This window comes from Trachinotus anak, unplaced genomic scaffold (assembly GCF_046630095.1).
Source record: "Trachinotus anak isolate AG129_WGS33_773 ecotype Australia unplaced genomic scaffold, CSIRO_AGI_Tana_v1 ptg000028l, whole genome shotgun sequence".
Lineage (NCBI taxonomy): Eukaryota > Metazoa > Chordata > Actinopteri > Carangiformes > Carangidae > Trachinotus > Trachinotus anak.
In genome coordinates, this window is record NW_027273879.1 from 2,026,915 (window position 1) to 2,047,482 (window position 20,568).

General features: G+C 40.9%; 1 protein-coding gene across 6 annotated transcripts in view; it reads left to right on the forward strand.

The window, feature by feature from the left end:
* The window catches only part of pde8b (phosphodiesterase 8B), a 44,871-nt gene that overhangs the window by 15,883 nt on the left and 8,420 nt on the right, over nt 1-20,568 (forward strand). For all 6 annotated transcript variants that reach the window (XM_071466032.1, XM_071466035.1, XM_071466033.1 and 3 more), the window contains 14 exons: nt 7,185-7,375; nt 9,287-9,346; nt 9,431-9,488; nt 9,775-9,863; nt 9,959-10,037; nt 10,872-11,012; nt 11,098-11,186; nt 11,268-11,322; nt 14,501-14,552; nt 15,096-15,173; nt 15,739-15,815; nt 17,993-18,157; nt 19,016-19,061; nt 20,413-20,542. In XM_071466032.1, coding sequence (XP_071322133.1) covers nt 7,185-7,375; nt 9,287-9,346; nt 9,431-9,488; nt 9,775-9,863; nt 9,959-10,037; nt 10,872-11,012; nt 11,098-11,186; nt 11,268-11,322; nt 14,501-14,552; nt 15,096-15,173; nt 15,739-15,815; nt 17,993-18,157; nt 19,016-19,061; nt 20,413-20,542 — 1,310 coding nt within the window. The remainder of the gene's footprint in view (nt 1-7,184; nt 7,376-9,286; nt 9,347-9,430; nt 9,489-9,774; nt 9,864-9,958; nt 10,038-10,871; nt 11,013-11,097; nt 11,187-11,267; nt 11,323-14,500; nt 14,553-15,095; nt 15,174-15,738; nt 15,816-17,992; nt 18,158-19,015; nt 19,062-20,412; nt 20,543-20,568) is intronic.

The following is a 20,568-nucleotide window of genomic DNA, read 5'->3' on the forward strand; positions in this document are numbered from 1 at the left end:
ACAAGGGCGAATAGGACAGTGAAATTGAATAATAAAAAGACAGTAGATGTAAATATGTAAATGAAGATAAAAACAAAGAGAATTATACATAATTATAATTGGTTCTGTGTTAAAGACACAGATAATACAGTAAACAACAAGTGAAGAAATTTATAATCACATCGTCACTAACTGAACTTAGTGAACCCTCTTACACCCCAGTCTTCAATTATCTGTAACCTACATCTATAAGATGCCATTTAAACCAGGGAGAAATCACCAGTGGACTCTGGTGCTATGTTCAGGTCACGCTTGGATTTTGCTGTTTTTGTACTTGGAAACGAGTTACATCAGCTTATTAGAGGTAAACACTGTCAGCTGCAGGAAGTTCTTTTACCTATCCTGTATCACGGGACAGTGTTTACATAATCTAACCAATACAAGGTTCACAATTTACATCTGTCTTAGAACAATAGTCTCGTGCTCATATGGCCATTGAAGCAGCTTGTGCCTACTGTAATCGTTCCTCCTGCTCAGACTGGAGATCTCTCCTCCAGTGATTTTAGTGAAAGTGATGCAGTCAACACTAGTGCACTTTATAAGTTGTGTCTATGTTTTGAAGGTTGTTTTTGTTGGTTTAAGGCATAAAAACCAGTTATGATGGTGGATTCCCAGTGCAGTGTTTGACCTCTTTGCTGAGGATTAGTACTTACTCTGATTAATTGCACAGTACATCCATAGTTTAGGATGTTGTGATTGTGTGGTGGTCAAGTGTTCACCTGCAGACACTTTGTCGGTCCTCGTCCTGGTGTCAGGAACTTGGTGATAGGCAAGGTTAGGTAGAGTTGAGTCAGGGATTGTCTGTGCTCATCCTCCTCTGGTTAGGGATTAGGAAGTGTGCTAGTCAGCTTTGCCCTTATGCAACTAAGAAAGTAAGAGTTCCTGGAGGTTACCAGCTGGTTGAGATGCAGGTACAGCGAAGCATTCCTCTGTTCTGGCTCATTCCTACGTCAGGAATCAGTTGCTTTATTAGGTGCTTTGATTTGATTTGCTTCGTTTTGAGCAGTGCTGCTTCCACCGATCTCCAGGGGTTTCTGAGTTCAGCCCAGTTCCCACTCCAGTGCAGTGATGTGAGAGGCCTGGCATGCCACTCATGTTCATGTTAAGCTACAGTATCCCGCTCTATCCTTCCTCCTCCTCCTCCTCCTCCTCCTACTCCTCACTCACCATGCCAAATAACATCGCACCAGGAATCTGTGGCTGCGTGCAGGCAGGTGGAGGGACCACGGGCTTCATTAAAAAGCCTTGTAAGACCTCATCTCATGCCCCATAAAAACCTTAAGCTGCTCTGCCAATGCAGCAGCACACTGGATCCATGACCTGACCCCACCCTCTCCTGCTTCCCTCCCTCCACAGGAACGGAGAGATGAAAAGAGAGAGAGAGAGAGATAAAATGCTCTGCAGGAGAGAGTTATATATTGTGAGCTCTTCTTGACGTTTAGTGTTAACTGCCTCGCAGGCCTGGACAGTTTCAACCTCTCCAGATACTGCAGCTTATCTAATGATTCATGTGTTACATGTCTACACAGATAAGTGAAGGTAGAGCAGCACACATGTTGTGTATTTAACAGGCACGTTCCTGCAGTGTGTCTGTAATCCAACAGTAAAAAATAACCTCTTTAGTTCCCACTGTTGTTTTCCTGCAGGATGGCAGCGTTATGCAAGAACACGACATGAATTTGAAAAGAAAATGAAAAGATTTGTCAATTAATTGATTAGATAATCAGAGAGTTTGTTGGTAAAAATTATGATAATTATTATGTTTTCGGGTTGTTCGTCTGTCTCATCCTCGTGAACGTGATATCTCAGGAGCACCTTCAGGGAATTTGTTCAGATTTGGTGCAAACGTTCACTTGGACTCAGAGATCAACTGATAACAATCTGGTGGTCAAAGGTCAAAGGTCAAAGGTCATGGTCACCATGACATCACAAAACACATTTTTGGCCATAACTCAAAAATTCAAATGCTAATTATGACAAAATTACACACACAATAATAATAATAATAATGATAGGTTAAAATGGTGAAGTGATGATATTTTTATATCCAAAATGTCAAAGGTCAAAAACACGTCTGGTCATTATTCAACGCTCTAACAGACGAGGAGATTGTGACCATATTTCACAGTTAGTCGGCTGCCGAACTGTTGACACTGATCTTTGTTCACTGTGGCGAGTGTGAAGATCTTCTGGGTTGAAGATATGTGAAGCGTCTGTGTTTTAGAATTTGTAGCTTCTTTGCAGCAGCGTCCATATCTGCAGCATTGTCTACTGTCACGCTTCCAGCGGCCTGTTCTGTCAGAATCAGCTTCATTGGCCAAACTTGTGAACACATGCAAGAAGTTTGACGCAGTTTTTTTTTTAAGTCGACGTTCAACAGAGCAAGAGCAACAAAGTTTAACTGTAAATAATTAGAGTTCAGTCAGTTTTATTTATATATCTCTACAGTCCTCACTACATATTTTACATGAGTCTGGACAGACATGGATTTGAGTTAAATTTATTTATATAGCATCATTCAGACACAAGGCAATTCAAAGTGCTGTATAGAGGCATGGAAATACATTAAAAGCAGAACATTAAGATGACATTAAATTATTTGCATTTAAAAACAATAAATAACATTTTTATTAATAAAAATAATTATTTAAGTCATATCAAGATTTCATAAAATCAGGTAAGAAACCATTTAAGTGCTGCAGTGATGAAGGAGATTAAAACAGGAAAATGCAAACATGGCGCAAGATTAAAAAGATTTTATGTTTGTAGTTTATTGATAAGCTGCAGCAGATGTGATGTTTTAAGCCCTGATGTAAATGAGCCGACAGTTTCAGCAGATCTCAGGTGTTCAGGAAGCTTGTTCCACTGAGTTAACCTGTCCCTGGTGACCTGAGGGTCTGGAGATTCATATCGTACAAGTAGATCAGAGATGTGTTTGGGTCAAGACCATTTAGTGTTTTACAGACAAGTAGTAGGATTTTAAAAACCATCCTCTGTGCAGTGATTCAAGTTTAAGCAAAAATGCCACAAATACACTGGTTCCAGTTTTTCAAATGTAAAACTGAACTGGTTTTCTCCATCTTCAGTGACAGAAAACTGAGTATCTGTGTGTTTTGGATCAAGCAAACAATTTAAAATTTTAAATTTCTAAATTGTGAATTTTCCAATGTGACAAAATAATCAATACCCAAGGTCGACTTACTAGTCCACTTTTTCTGCAGATTCCAAGTAGATCTGCAATTAAAGGATATTATTATTATTATTATTGTTATTATTATTATTATTATTATTATTATTATTATTGTTGATTAATCTGACAATCGATTAATATCATAAAATACTGAAAAACTTTCATCACACATGTATTTAAACCGCTTTTTATCCAACAACAAGTTTAAAAAACCCAGCTAATATTCATGTTCTAGTTGGAATCAATTATTTGTGTGTGTGTGTGTGTGTGTGTGTGTGTGTGTGTGTGTGTGTGTGTGTGTGTGTGTTTCTGTTAAAGAAAAAAAACTCAAATTATTAATCTCTCATCAAAATATTGGCCAACTGATTTTTAGTAAATCAGTTATTTGATATTGTCCAATTGTTTCAGCTCCTCTTGGGGAAAAATAATAAGTGGATCTTGAGTTAACATCATTTACATGTTTTATCACATGCTCAGCACAGCTCATACAATTGTACAACTTTCACAGTAAAAAAAACAAAATAATAATATTTTATATTTAGCCTCCTACAAACACCCTGCGCAGCAGAAAGTCTTATTTACTCATGTTCTCTGGAGGATAATGACATAAAACCAATGAAAAAACAAACAGGATCTCCACCTTTACCTTCACGTCCTACCTCTGACACTGTGTTACACTCCCACACAGATAACGTGCTCAGAGCTAGTTAGCCCAGTGACACCTCTCTGTGTTTGGGAGTCTCCCAGCGTCAGGAGGCATCTGACCTGTGTGTGCAAACGCGGAGGATTAACCTCTGAACTCTGTGAGTTGGCTCGCAGCAGAAGTCGGGGATGATCCTCTGACTGCACCGTGTTTTCATACAAACCACAAAGCCGATAAGTGACCGTGTTGTTGGTGAAGCTGATTATGTTTCAAGTTAAAATATGTATTTACTTAAAGGATGCTGTAACCAGGTGATTGTGTAAACATAAGTTCATTTGTGTACTAATAACAGCGAGTTACATGTAAGGCAGTGTGTGTTTGTGTGTCCTGGACAGACATGATGGAGTGCAGCCATGTGTTTCACTGGGTCTGCATCAGATGGGGGTATTAAGACCAACGGCGCCTCCTACCAGGCTTGTCTCTGGTGACATATTTGGGTGGCAGGTCAGAGATGTGTGCGGTCGGCGGCGTCCCGGGGTCGACTGGGTACTCTGTGTGTGGAATTTCACATGCTAGCACCATGGTTACACAAAGCAGTGCCATGGTTACACAAGCCAGCACGGGATCAAAGACTGTGGACCTTTCACAGGCACTCACCAATACGAGCTCATTTTCACCCCCTCCTCCTCCTCCTCCTCCTCTTCTTCTTCTACATCTTCTTCTTCTGACGTTCCCACCTGTTCTTTCCCATATTCCATTTTCGCTCTGCCCTGTCTCCAGGTGTGAGCTGGATATCGTACTCCTCTCCCTGAGTTTAAAAAATTGTGCAGGAAGTGTTGGAGTCATGACATGTGTGCTCTCCTCCCTTTCTTCTCCCACTGTCTCTGTGCTGCACCTCCCTGCACTCCCTCTGTCACTCTATCCTTTGTTGTCCTTAGAGGGAGTCAGGAGGTGATGCTGCTGCGAGGCAGAGCTCAGTACTGTTGGTTCTGGCTGCAGCCCAGCTGTCTGTCTGTGTGTGTGTGTGTGTGTGTGTGTGTGTGTGTGTGTGTGTGTGTGTGTGTGTGTGTGTGTTTCTCTACTGGACGTGTCTTTACGCCGGTCTGTTTCCTCACCACTGTACCAAAGGTGGCTGGTGCGCTCGTGGTCAAAACACAGTGTGGGATCAAAAACACGAGTCCGAGGCTTCAGGTCTCTCGGTGTGAAATACAGAATTCATTTCTGATTGTGTGTCGCTCAGTTAAATGCTGAAGGAATAATCAACTTGGCGACGATGTTAGCGTGACGTTTACGTGATGCTGATTTTAAATACCCACTGTTCAGGATCATGGAAGAGGCCGGAGTCTATCCCAGCATGCACTGAGCTAAAGGCAGAGACCTGCACAGGCAGCCAGCGTATCAGAGGGAGAATAAGCAAACACATGAACACACTCACAGTTAACGAACAGTTCAGACTGCAGCGCTCAGTCCTCCTGAGATGTGCGTGTCCTGGGACTGTGGCAGGAAACCCACATATAGTCAGAGCAGCAGGGCCGAGATCACGTAGCCACCGCTCATTTTTCTCCTCTGTTTCTGGTTTTCTAGACATCGCTACACTTTGTAACTGAAGTGAGTGAGGTGATAACAATAACTTATACAAATGAAACTGTTTGTTTTCTCCAGTTAAATTTACAACTCACTGTTTTGCACAAGGGACGCTGATGCTATATTGAAATTTCAGTTTGCTGAATCTCTGAAAAGTTGAAACAATCCAGGTGTGAAGCTACTGAGAGTCACACATTTCTGCAACTGCTTGTTTTTATTGCTCATAAGATGTGGACTGTAGACATTTATATTGATGAAACAAAATCTACTTCCAGTGCTTTTTAAAGTTCCTCTCCAGACAAGTTTTAAACTGAAAGCTCTTCTACTCTGAATTCCTCTTGGAGAAACCTGGACCAGGCCTTGGCCCCGCCCACCACCTGCTGGCTCCAGGTCTCCAGGTGACAGAGCAGAGAGGATGAAGATGTCAGAGGAGGAAACATCAGAGAGACTCAGCCTCATGTTGGAGCCTCAGTCAGACCCAGACTCAGATGAGGAGTCTGTTGAGACCAGAATCAGAGACTAGCAGATGGATCAGAACAGTTAGCGCAGTTAGCATCTTTTACTTGTTTATGTTGGTTGTTAGCTTGTAACTGGCAGTGGCTCACACAGTGTTAGTGTTAATGCTAATGCAAACTCTGTGTCTCTGCACTGACAAGGTTTCAGGTTCATTTAGCCCCGCCCCCCGTCTTCATATGTAAAGTATTGCAGCCAGATTGTCTTAAACCAAACCAATCATGACCAGTAGACGAACTTCCCCTGAAATGCCTTTTATTGGTCCAAATTGTCATGTTGTATTACTGCACACCTTTCAGTCCTGCAGGTGCGGCTTGATTTTTATCCACCTCCGTCATCAGTGTGCTCTGAAAGGTTTATCCAGTTTACTACAAGGGACTTTAGAGTGGTCCCCCTCCCTCAGTGTGTATTCTGGTTGTGAGTGGGTTGTGTATCTTGCTTTCCTGATATGTTCTGTTTTGTTGTTTCAAAATAAAAGAAAAAAGAAGAAGAAATGCCTTTATTCCATAATGCACACACTTCTTAAAATGACCTCAGAGCTCCGGACAGGATGATTGAATAATCCTTTGTTTTGTTTTTAAACTCGTCATTATAATTTAAAGAACAGACTGATGAGCATAAGCAGCATTAAGGTTTCACCTCAGTCTATAAAGGATCAAATTCAGTTATTTTACCCCCTAAACTGACTCATCCCACACATTAAATCTTAATGTGAATGATTTACAGGTCTGTTGAGGTATAAATTAAGTGGTTCTGTTCTCTATAGTGGATATAAAGCCCATCCATTAGAGATACCCTCTTATCCCTGTGGGTTGTGGAGGGGCTGGAGCTGATCCCAGCTGACATAATGTAAGGCTCATATTTTTAAAATGACCTCAAACTCTTCAGGGTTTGTCTCCATCCATCCACAGCAGTCTGGCCGGCCAGGAATGTAGTAAATCCTAGAAAACTGGGAATTATTGAAAGGGTCTAACAATCAAACATAGTCTGTGTTCAAAAGGTTAAACAGCTCAGAGCTTCTGTCTTATTTTTGGCACAAATTTACATTTTCTGGTTCAGCAGCTACTTTTCAGGTCATAAATGTCAGTAACCTTGGTGTCAGTGTTACAGCGGCTGCTGTGGAGAGTAAATGTGGTGTAGACCTACAGAGATAGTTACTCTACAGTCGTGGCGTCCCCGTCTCACCCTGGCGTCCACTCCCTTCTGTCTCCTCAGGTCCTGCTGGTGTTTGCCAAGGAGGACAGCCAAAGCGATGCCTTCTGGTGGGCCTGTGACCGCGCCGGCTTCAGATGTAACATCGCACGGACGCCTGAGTCTGCCGTCGAGTGTTTCCTGGACAAGCACCATGAGATTATCGTCATCGATGGACGCCACTCACGCTACTTTGAGCCTGAGGCCGTCTGCCGGTGAGCCTGATGTCGCTGCTTCTGTCTGGTTGCTGTTAATGGACTGAGGTTTGGAGAATGACGTCTCCTCGAAATTTGCTTGAAGAACTAGTTACATGACTAAAGACAAAGCCAGCGGCCGGTTAGCTCAGCTTATCATGAGGACTGGAGCCAGGGGACACAGCCTGGCTCTGTCCAAAGGGAACAAAGTCCACCTACCTAAACCTCTGAAGATCAGTATCAACAAGAAATAATCTGGCCCATCCACTTCATGATTTTTGTGCAGATTAATCAAAAATGATATAATGTGTTTGCTGTAATGTGGACCTTTGACATGTTGGGGAAACAGTCTGGCTTCGTCCAAACTATTCCTTTAATCATCTAACTGCGCCGTGATTCCTTCAACAACTGGCACAGCGATCTGGCTTCTTCCTCTGTTGCTGTTTTCAGACCAACAAGCATGTTTGACATTAAACAAAGAGACTGAAGGGCAGAGAGCTTTTCAAACAAAGAGCATGTAACTCTTCACTGCAAACTCAAAAATAATCAACACCTAAATTATGAGGGTTTCATTTTACACGAAATAAGTCAAATGCAACAGTGCTCAGGGTTTGTGTCAAAAGCAGCTGCACAGTATAGTGTTGCTGTGGTGGAGGGCTTGTTGGTGCCATCTGGTGTTCACTTAAAGCACCACAGGCGTCTGCAGACTGAGCGTGGTCTGGTTTCTGAGGGCGCTAATGGTCGCTCAATTCAGTGTTATAAAAGAGGCAGCAGTGGATGCTGCATGTCACAATTCATAAGAGGCTGTTAAAACAGAGTGAGCCTGAACTACACATCATGAGTTTGTTGACATGAAAGCTGAATAGTGGCCCAGGGGAACTAAGAGGAGTTCAGTTGTAGAAGGTTTTTTTTTTTTTTCACAGTAAAAGCCCCTGGCCACTTCTCAGAAACCTCTTCAATTGTAGAAATAACCTAATTCACTCCCCTGTTCTTACCAGCTGTTAATGTTTGTACTGGTGAAACTGGCCTGTGTGAAACTGTGTTTTGTCCCCGTTACTTTTCTGGTGTGCGTCAGCATTTCAAGATGTATTTATAGTCCCATAATTTGCATAAAATTGTGCAACTTAAACTTCTTTGTGAAATATACAGCTGGATATTCTTCTGCTTTCCAACGTCTGTTAACAGATGACGTGTGTGGGCCTTGTGATGAATGGTTGTGTGTGAATACCTTATTTCTGTTTAAACGTCCTCGCCTTGGTCTTAAGCTGGTGAAATGGTCGTCGTCCTCCGTTTATATTTAGCTGAGGCGACTGCTGTGTTCAATCCTGCATGATTTCTGCAGACTTCAGGGCTCAGTTATTGTTAGATGATACAGTACAAACCCATCCAAAGTTCTTGGTTACACTAAAAGCCACCACCGTATATTTTGCAGAGTGATTTATTGTAAGTGCTTCATTATTTCCCCAAAGTAAAGGACCAGATCCATTCGTCTCCGCTGTCTCCTGATCACCACAGTTTGGCAGCTGCTCCCTGTTTGTCCTTTGCTCCTTCATTCCTTCGCTCCTTTCCTTGTCACTACCCCCTCCTCCATCATCTGCTCCCTCTGTGCCTGCTTTCATCCTTCCATCACCGTCTTCTTCTTCCTCCTTTCCCGTACGTCGTGTGTGTGTGTGTGTGTGTGTGTGTGTGTGTGTGTGTGTGTGTGTGTGTGTGGCTTTGTGGTCGAAACCTCTGAAGCAGATGTTGTGTTTGGTGTTTCTGTGTTAAGCACAGAAATTATCTGCCCATCTTTTTGTGGCAATGACATCACCCCCCTCTCCCATCTGACCACATGTTTATCCTGTACCTGAGTCCAAACCACTTCTCCTGAGCCCAATGTGTCGACGAGGTGAACTCCTGCTGACTTTTAATCCGCCTCTGTTTTATTTCCAGGTTGATCCGCGCCACAAAGCCCTCGGAAAACACCGTCATTCTCGCCGTTGTGCCACAAAAGTGAGTTTTTGTACAGTGTGGAGCATGTTTCTGAGAAATGACTGTGGTTGCACATGGTAGTAATTCTTTTCTGTCACTCTATAGACCGCCTGACCAGGACGAGCCATCTGTTCTTCCTCTCCTCTGTGCTGGATTTAGCAGAGTACGTCCAACAACTTGCCCTCTGTGTGTTTAGAGCAGACGAGCGTAGACCTCATGTGTTGTTCTTATTTCTCGTAGATGCTTTTTTATTAGGCCTCTAAGAGACTTCACACACTAAAGTAGCCAGTTTACAAAGAGGCAGTTATTGTCAGCGGTGTTTGATGGTGTGAAAATGACGTAGGAGGTTGCTAAACAAGTCGTGGTGAGTGAATCCTGACTCATTCGATTTTCCACTCGTCTCTCTCTCCGTCTACTTCAAACTCCACTTAACCTGCTCTGGCCTCCAGAGGTTTGTGGAGAACAGCAGTGTGTCCGCCTGCTACAATGAGCTCATACAGATTGAACACGGAGAGGTTCGCTGCCAGTTCAAACTCAGGTACAGCAGCACAACAACACATATACAAATAATAACAACAATATAACAAACATATACGTTTATATACACGAGGTTCTGACTTTCTTCATCCACAGGGCTTGTAACTCTGTCTTCACTGCTTTGGAGCATTGTCAGGAGGCTGTGGAGATCACCAGTGAGGACCACATCATACAGGTACTTACACACACACATACAAAGTCAAAAGGCATCATGATGGTGATATATATATTTTTTTATTTATCTATTTTTTTTATTGTAAACAAATCCAACAAATAACCAAACCAGCAGTGTGATGGTCTGCCTCGCAGCCCCAGGCCCAGTGGCTCCTATTAAAGACATAAATATTTAAAACAGGTCACTTGAACGCAAATGTAATAAACATACATATATTGAATTTCCATGTATGACATATATGTACTTATTAAATAAAAACAAATATAGAAATGTTATATGAAACTGGAACAACTTCATATATTGACATAAATGTCTAGTTCATACACATATGTATGTTTATGACAGGCTTTAAGCTTATATTACATATTGACATATGTTGTGTAAATATATATCCATCCCAAAATCCTGTCAATATATATTATACACAGTAGGGTCCAAAAATCTGAGACCACCCTCCCAGAATGGACATTAAAATTCATAAAAAATATATATAAATGATCACATAGAATTTTTATATGTATGTTGTTTTAATACAGTTTGAATATATATTCCTAACATGTGATCATAACAATTTATATCATATAAAAATTCATCACAGATATTTCAATATATGTTCATGTGCACATTTTACTTTGGGTTTTTCATATATGTCTCTCTCTCTCTCTCTCTCTTTCTCTCTATATCTATATCTATATCTATATATATATCTATATATATATATATATATGTGTGTGTGTGTGTGTGTGTGTGTGTGTGTGTGTGTGTGTGTGTGTGTTTAATATATATATTAAACTACCATCTTTTAACTTGAACACTTTCCTGGTTTTGTCCCAGTACGTGAACCCAGCGTTCGAGCGGATGATGGGCTACCACAAGGGGGAGCTGATCGGGAAAGAGCTGACCGAACTCCCCAAGAGCGACAAGAACAGAGCCGACCTGCTGGACACCATCAACACCTGTATCAAGAAAGGAAAGGTCAGTCACATCCATCCATCCATCCATCCATCCATCAAATACAAGATCTCTGCTTCATTTCCTGACTGCTCTGTTGTCTCTGCAGGAATGGCAGGGCATCTACTACGCCAGAAAGAAGTCAGGTGACAGTATACAGCAGCAGGTGAAGATAACACCTGTCATCGGCCAAGGAGGGTAAGATAACGTTAAACAGGCCAAAGTGAGATTTTCAGGAGGTAAGACGCCACTGACAGATTCTTCTCTTGCTCTCTACAGTAAAATTCGACATTTCGTTGCCATCAAGAGACCTCACATTGACAACAACAATCAGGTGAGTCAAATCATACTCGCATCACTCACCTAGTTCCTGTTTCAGTTGTCTTTTACTTTTCTGTTTGGTTAGGAAACGCTGTGCTCAGTGATGATTTTCGTCCTGGCTGAGCTTTGAAGAAAGCGTAACCATACATTTCTCGATCGCCGATCAGATCTGGACTCCCTCAGGTCCCTGGGGCAGAAATTCAAACCTGGAACACCTTTTCTTTACCTGCGCCTTCACATGAGCAGCACTTTGAAACTTGGAACCGCTCACTCTCTAATCTGTCCAATCTGCCGATTTGCAGCCTCCAGATGATAAATCCTTCGTTTACGAGCCTGCTAGCAGCTGTTTGGAGAAAGAAAATGCTTCTACAAAAATTTACAAAAGCCTTTAACTTCTGAAGGATCACAGTGAGTTGGTTTTGCTGTTGTGTAGCTTAAACAAATGTCAGTCTGTCAGCACTCCTAAAGCTACGCTACAGCCTGGCCCAATCAAGCCTGGTGGAGAAGTGAATGATTGAGTCCAACCTGGATTTGGGCGTTGATTGAAAACTCTGCTGGCAGTGAGTTTTTACATAAATACTTCAAATGAACTGGAGGCTGAAGTGTCAGATTTAAATGCTCTAACAGGGCATGTGGCCTCACAGGCTGCCAGCTCTGCAGAGGAGTGTGCACGGCTCCTCTGAAGCAGCTGTGTCGCTGCTCTCAGCTGGGTTCCAGGCCAATAACGTCATACTACGCTAAGCTACGGCTAAGCACCAGGATCCCCAGCTAAGGCCTGGGAGGGCTAGCAACCAGGCGCCAGGGCTATTTATACCTCAGGCAAAGCTGCACAGGGACTAGCTTTAGCTCATTGCTCTCTTTCATCGTGTGTACATAAGGTGAGTCAGCCGTTGCCAAAGCCAAATAGCATTCATTCCTGCTCGTTGGGATTGGGAATCCTTCGACATGGCAGCGACTGATCCCATTCTCGAAATCACGGAAGTCGTCCCCCCACAACCTGAATTGTGCGCCGTCAAACTGAGCGGTATTATCAGAGTGTCCTTTTTTTAAACTTCATTCTCACCACACAAGAGAACTGATGCAAAGTGGGAACAAAAGTTTAGTATTCAATGACATTTGGAGCTAAACCATGTTGTGAGGCGTGCACTGCATCTCCACTGAGACACCATTATGCGTTTGACAACCCAAGGCCACAGAGGTCCATTCAGATACCACTGATACTGTATCCCTGCTTGGGACATTTTCCTCTGAGCACTTAAACCCCCATGTTATTCCTCATCTTTTCCCACCCAGACGTTTGGCTGTGGACCACGGTTTCCATTTCATTGTGTTGTTTAGTTAGCAGTATTTGTCTTAAGCACTCCAGACTTACAGCAGGTTTAGGGTCAGTTTTGTTTGTCTTTCCCTCTCAATTAAGGGCCATCATAATCTCAACTATTTCCCAGCTTTAGTGAAGTTAATTCAAAATATGTTTTTTTTTTAGATGTCTGTTTGTGCTTTGCAGCCCAAAAAGCCCATTAAAATGCAGCCAGCTAAATCTGGCAACCTTGTATGTCATTAGAAGTGTTTATACTGTCTTAATCCTATTTACTCAGTATGGGACGCACTGGAGACCTGAGAACAAGCAGCTTAGAAACTAGACAGGAGTCCTTTAAAAAGGGAAAATGAGCACATGGATCCTAAAAATGAATATTTACATACACACATTTCAGAGACCCCTCTCTCCAAATCAAAATGACATTTTTCTGATTTTGTACATAAAAATGAATTAATAGTTCACGTGGATGTACTCATTCCTCATTACGTAAATGTGCGTGATGCTCTGTCAGCAGTATGTTGAGGTGCAGTGAGTCACTGGAAGAGGAAAATCTGCTGCAACCGGATTAGAGGCTCCTCATCTCTACATATCTACATAACCTGAGCGTGACTAACAGGATGTACTGTACAAATTGTCACCTGCATGAAATATATTATTATGAACAAGGGGAATTGTGCTGTCAGGTTCATAGTCATGGAAAATGTAGCCAGTGTTTTTCAGTATCACTCTTGTGAATTTGATGCTGCCATTTAATATTTTTTAAATAAGATAATAGTGAATATTTCGGTTATCCAAAAATATGTCAGAATCAGAGATAATCTAACAAATCCACTTTTAACTGTCTCCTGACGATTGAACAGATAATTTCGTCTGATTTTCTTTATCTACAGCCGGAGCTGGGGAAGAGAAAGTGGGATTAAAGTTGTCAAGCTGCCCAGCAAACTGTATAGAAATGTTGCAGTGTCTTCACTGTGTGTTTTTGAAAGGCCCCATATTATAATAAGGTAGATGTCCATGTGTTTGTGATTATAAAGCAGGTCTAGGTTCTACATTAATACTGTGAAAGTATCAAAGCCTCAGTCCACAGAGAAATGCACACAGCCTGTATTCAGAAACTGAGCCTTAAAACCAGCCGTCAGAACTTCTGGAACTTTGTGATGTCACAACAAAGCAGTCACGCCCCTAGCCCCGCCCACCTGGATCCACCCTCTAAACTTGCAGGATTTGGTTTTTCTAAGTGTTTACCTGAAATCTGCTATATTTTTATCAGATCACTCATAAAACAGTCAGCCAATCAGAAGAGAAGCTCAGATCCTCTCTTCTGATTGGCTGACTGACCTGTTGTTACCAGAGCTCCAGAGAGAAGCCTGAGAGAGGAGATGTAAAACTACACTGAGATGGTTTTTGGTTCTTAAAACCACAAATGTATCTTCTGATGGAGATCAACACCTCAAATAAAACTGTTAAAGAGTAAAACATGGGACCTTTAAGGTCGATTATTTTACGCTAAAAAAAAATACCAAAATGATACCCATGAAATATAGATACTCTTTCTTTGGATAATCTTAAGGGAATGTAAGGAGTAGAGTACATGAACAAAGATTTTTCTTTCAACTTTGTTCTATTTTTCTATTCTATTTCTATTCTATTTAAATAATCTGTATTTGATAATTTACAGTTTATAGTTCAAATGTATTTGCTCTGCTGTGTTTTTGTCTCCTGGTGGAATACATCAAAATCTTAATCCTGCCAGTGTTGTTATTCTGAGGGAGCAGGATATTAGATCCATTACACTCCTCACAGCGAAGGCGAAGTAACAGTGACTCGTGGTCCAGACTCGGACTTTAATCTGCTCCCGCTCTCTGTCCATCAGGTCCACAAGTTCAACAAGGAGGAGAGATGCAGTGGGGAACATTCTCAGTCAGGTAACTCACAACCACATGTTTAATGCTGCCAGATTCTCTTCATTCTTTATGTCAAGATTTTTATTACAGACTTTAAATATGGTCACAGATTAAAATGGCTCAGACTGCATTTGTACAAACCATCTGGAAGAAATATTTCATATGCTGCACAAAGAATATGTTTTTTTTTTAACTTAATGTATATTAATATCATATATTTGTGATTCTGACATTTCTCAGGAACAAAAACAAAAATTATCAGCAGTGTTTTTATCAAAGTGAACAGAATATCTGTCTGTGTTTTCTTTGGGATAATAAGAAAAGTTATGAGTGAACTGTCTTTTGTTTTATCAAAAATGTAATGGTAATGTACATGAGGCACAAACTGGGACAAGTTCTTTACAAGAAAAAGAAAGAAAGTTTATATATAATGTTTATATATGTGTGTTTGTGTATGTATAATGTTTGAAATGAAACGGAGCACCTACATCAGTATAAATCTCCATCAGTGGAAACATGTGCTGTACATTTATGCCCATCACTTCCCTGACTCTCTCTCTGCAGAGTGCCATTCTCTGCGTCACCGGGACAGGAGGAAAGATTCAATCGACGCCAGATCGCTCAGCTCCCGCAGCAGTGACGGTAAGGCCGTTCAAAAAAAGCATCATCTGTTTGAACGAATGGAGCTCCAGCTTGAGCCGAGCTCTCTGCAGAGAGGAGGAGCAGGAGGGGCGGGAAATGACAGGGGGAGATGAGATAAATTAGCAATGGAGGGGGAAAAAAAGAGAAAAGTTAAATAACAAAAGCTGGAACACAAAGGAAGAATGAGGTGAAGAATGGGGAGATGATTTGAGACGGCAAATCAGAGAATGACTCAGCCTGTGTTGTGGTCGGTACTTGAACTAAAGAGAGATGTTGTGGGCTGATGACATTATATACCTCCCTCCTCAACTCGCTTTGACGCAGCTGCTGCTATTTTCAGGTATCTCAGCCGAGTGCTGCTTCTCTTGTCATCTGTCTTCTCTAATCAACCTGTTTTCTTTCTTTCTCACTCTATAACTCTTCTCCTCCTCCTTCTCCTTTATTCTTTAACCTTTATTCTACATCTATATATATCCCCTTCTTTTTACCTTTCATTCACAAGCCCTCTGATTAGGCCTAACCAATGCAGACACAATACACAAAATCATTATTTTCTGAATTACAGCTCCCAGTTTACAGAATCGAAGATATTCCTCCGTTGCCAGGATTCACTCCATGACCATCGAGGCTCCCATCACCAAGGTACGCCGCTTTCAGCATTCAGTCGTCTTGCACAGAAAAATTATTCTTGGCGTTTAATTTTTTTCTTTTCTTTTATTGACAACTTTTTTATGTATGTTTACATTTACATTCTCTCATTTGGCAGATGCTTTTATCCATCACTTGATATTTGTGCACTTTCCGGACTCCAACAACATAAAAAGACTTAGCTTGAGTCCGACCGGGGGCCTTTGCCATCCCCTCTCTTTCTCTACTACTGTGGCTTTCAAAATAAAAGACGATAAATTCCCAAAAAATAACTTCTAAAACAATAAGCTGATTTTTTTTTTCCTGTTTAAGTAAAATAAAAGATATTTAAAATACAGATCTATTTTTATGGACTACACTATAATCTTTGTAAAACTAGATGATATTTGCTTGTGTGCGGGAAAAGTATTTCTTATACACTAAGGTTTTAGATTAGAGTGAAGTTTGTCTACATCTGCTTTTGTGCTTAAATTTCTCTTTTTTTAATCATTATTAACCCAAACCCCCAAAATGTCTGAAAATAAAATACTGCTTTTACCATTTATTTACATCTCGTCCGATTGGTTGAATGTGTTTTAATAAAACAGGGGGAAAAACAGTCAGTCAGGCCTTACATAGTCAGGCCTTACATAGTTCATCCAAGTGCTATATATATATATATATATATATATATATATATATATATATATATATATATATATATATATATATATATATATATATATATATATATATATATATAAGAATTTCCAACAACAGACCACAACACAAACTGTTCAGCTGAGAAAACCATCTACAGAGTTAAGGAAAACTGCTGTCTGCGGGGCTCAGTTTCAAGCTGAATCCTTTATTCAAGTTAACGCCTTCAGCATTTCATAACACAAACGTTTCTTCCAGGGAGGAGAAATCACTCCGAGCTCGTTCCTCATCAGGTTTCACATGCTGGATTTTCTCTCATGGCCCATTATCGGCTCGTTTGATCAGGAGATCACACAGTTTGATTTCAGTGCCTCAGCTCGGACATGAGATCTGACTTCAGATCAGTACAACTTTCTAAGCATTTGAATGTATCATCCCAACACCACAAAGCCATTCAGCCTCCATTAGAGCTGTCTCCACTGCCTTAATGTTGTTTGACCAAGGCAATAATGGAGGGTTTCCTCTTAACAAGTGCTAACAGGCAGACATAACAACTAATATGATATCCTATTAGTGAGAAGATGTGTCACTGCCATGCCCCTGTTTTTTTACAAATGATATTTAAACTCGCTTTCTTGCTGAATAACCAGACTTCATACTTCAGGAAGTCCTGCTAACAGGAAGCTGCAATAGACAGACACAAATAAAAACATTACCCCCCTCCACCCAACTGCACTTTCTGGGGTATTAGTGCTGTTCTGTTGAGAGGGTTAGTTTAAGTGCATTGTACAGTAGTTTGTGGAGAATTTAATTCTAAATAGACTAAATTGTGTTAAAATTAAATTAAAATATTGATTTAAAACCATATCCCAAACCAGTAACTGTTCTGTGGTGAAACTAAATATTCAGCCTCACTGTGTGGATGATGTTGTTTGCTTGAAGGAAAAATAATCCTGTGCTCTGTAGGAAGCTGAATTTCTTGGGATCATTGTGAAACGCTCACCGTGTCTTTGGACTCATTGTTCTGCACCAGTATTTACAGTTGATGCTGTCAACATCAGGGGATTTGTGTGTTTTTGTGAACATCACATTTTAATGGAAACATTCAGAGGCGTTTCAGTGATCGGGTTCAACAAATTTTCCATGACCCCACTGTCCTCATGTAACATGGCGGTGGTGGTGGCGGCGGTGGGGGAGGGGAGGGCGGATGCTGCAGGCAACAACAAACCCAGGTCAAGCTGTTGGCTGCGTCCTCATTTGATAACATACAGTGTAGAGTATGTCATATTGTCTTGCGCTGCCTCCTGCTGCAGGTCCTGTGATGTCCTTGTGTGTTTGAGCAGCAGCTTTTTTTAGCTGTTTTCCCCCAGTCGGGTTTTCTCCAGCGTCACATGCACATCTCCATGACACATGCTTAAAGAAAGGAGCACTCTGTTACGGCGCGTCTTGCAGAGGCCTCTTTGTGCATCTGTTTGTGTGTGGGGTCTTGTTTTGCAACAGAGTAGGGACTTTTTTTTCCACCTCCTCCCCAGGTAATAAACATCATCAACGCGGCGCAGGAGAGCAGTCCCGTGACCGTGGCCGAGGCCCTGGACCGCGTGTTGGAGATCCTGAGAACCACCGAGCTCTACTCCCCTCAGCTCGCCTCCAAAGAAGATGACCCCCACACCAACGACCTGGTTGGGGGGCTCATGAGTGTAAGCAGCAGTACAGACTCTTACTGTGTGCTCTTTATGTTCATTCATAAACAAAACACTTTATAAGGGAAGATTAGACACAGTCTGTGAATATGTTCTTCCCTCATCATGTGACACTGATGAAATTTTTGGCCTCCACACTCAAATCAAGTCTGTATTTTTTTAGAGCCAACAGATTCTTTGTTTATTTCATTTTTTAAATTTCAGCGATGTGAGTCACAGCTCGCAGGTGTGAAAGTTTTCAGATCCATCGGCTGAAACAACAACATCCATCCAGCAAGACAGATTTTTGTTTATTCTATTCAAAAGATAAAGCTGGTGAAATTCTTTCTTTCTTTGTCTATAAATCCCATTAAATGGAACTGACTGCACTAACAAGTATTGTGTGTGTATCCAGAGCCTGATGTGTGTTATTCCCCTGTGCCATGGAGCACCATTGTTTCCAAAAACTTGCTCTGGGTCACATGTTCCTTCTTTACTGGGAACACACACAGTTTATTTTGCGTCCACAGTCCTGCTGTCAGATGTACCCACCAGAGCAGCAAACGTGTGTTAATCTGCAGCTGAAAATAGTCCCCAACAAATGGGCTATTTACAGTAACGTGTCTTAGACACAACACTGACCAGCTGTTTTAGGAAATGACTAAGCCTTTTTTTTTTTTTTTTTTTGTCTCCAGAAGAAACAAATGGGTTTAAAGTTGAGAGGGAATGTAGTAAGAGACTAAAATAGTTGGTTTTGTTGTCTTTGAGAGATATTTTTATTCTTCCATTCCTACTGATAGTAAATATTTGTCATATTTGGCACTAATGTACGTTTATATTTGTAATTAATTGAGCTGTTTCTTTTTGTTTCCGCAGGACGGGCTGCGAAGACTCTCTGGGAATGAATATGTCTTCTGCAAAAGTACGTTTTAGAGCATCAGTGAATAACCACATTATCATGTACTATTATTAAATATAACCCATAAGAAAATGTAATATGTGGACATATACTGAATTTCTCTAAATCTGATATAAGTACATATAAAATAAAAACATAGATGTAAAAATCATATTTGAAACCTGTTAAAAATTTGAACAATTTCATACATTGACATACATGTCTACGTATGTTTATTTATTGAAACTTATACTGTAGATTATATATCCAGCCCAAAGCCTGTTAATATATGTTGATATTATAAACAGCAGGGTCCAAAAGTCAGAGACTACTTTCCCAGAATGGCAATTTATTTAAAAAACTTACATAAGCTAATAGAATTTTTATATCTTGTGAATTAAATTTATATTGGTAACAGCATGTTATACCATATAAAAATTATAATATAAAAACATATAGACATTTATAATATATATATGAAATACCCACAGTAAAATTTGTATTTGTACATATGTTATAACGTATAACTTCATATAGCCAGAGGATGTATTTATGTGATAATAATAAAATAATATCACTCTTGATACAAGGACATATATACAATACAATATATTCATATATGAATAGAATATATTCACCTCTTTGTGGCTGATTATTATTAATCGATGTTAGCAAACTCTGCTAACAGTGCAACAAAGCTAACAGGTGAGTGAGGAAGGCGCCATTCAAGCCCTCATAGTTCTGAGGAGAAGAATATTAAAGAAATTATTATTCACACTCTAATGACTAAGACGAGCGTTGACTTAATGTTAGAGTTAAGAACATGTGGGAGTACAGACCCTCATCATCACACGGATTACGGAACATGGCGTCCGCTGCCGCTGGTGAATCTCATGAATAAATATTCAGTTGATGAATGATGATGAAAGCTTCACCGTGTTCTTTTAGCTTTCTACAGTGTGAATTCTTCCCTCTGAGTTTATTATGTAACCTCCATTATGATGATTAAAGACACAAGAACACTTAACTGAGAGAGGATCAAAATCAAGGGTCTGTTAAAGAAGATGAAAACGGTGTCCTTACATCAGAGCTGCTGACAGTTTTTCAAACAATCTTATCACACACCATCTTTGAACCACAGTCTCAAAGGACCAGATTTACAAAGGGAGACACTTAGCCAGTGTGTTTGGACATGTATACAGATATTAAAGAGGCAAGATTGGCAAAGTCATCCAGTATTTATCCATCAAAGCTCACACAGAGCTGCCTCTTGGTTTGCCCCCTTTTATGGTCAAATCACCTTGAACCATGTGTGTGTCTGTGTGTGTGTGTGTGTCTGTGTGTCTGTGTGTGTACACTTCTGTCTGTCTGATAGATATGAGCCAGAGCCAGCTGGCCATCCCGGTCACCCTGAATGACGTTCCTCCGTCCATCGCTGAGATGCTGAATGATGAGGAGTGCTGGGAGTTCAACATCCTGGAGCTGGAGGCAGCAACACACAAGAGGTAGAAAATAAAGGCTGAAGCTCTCA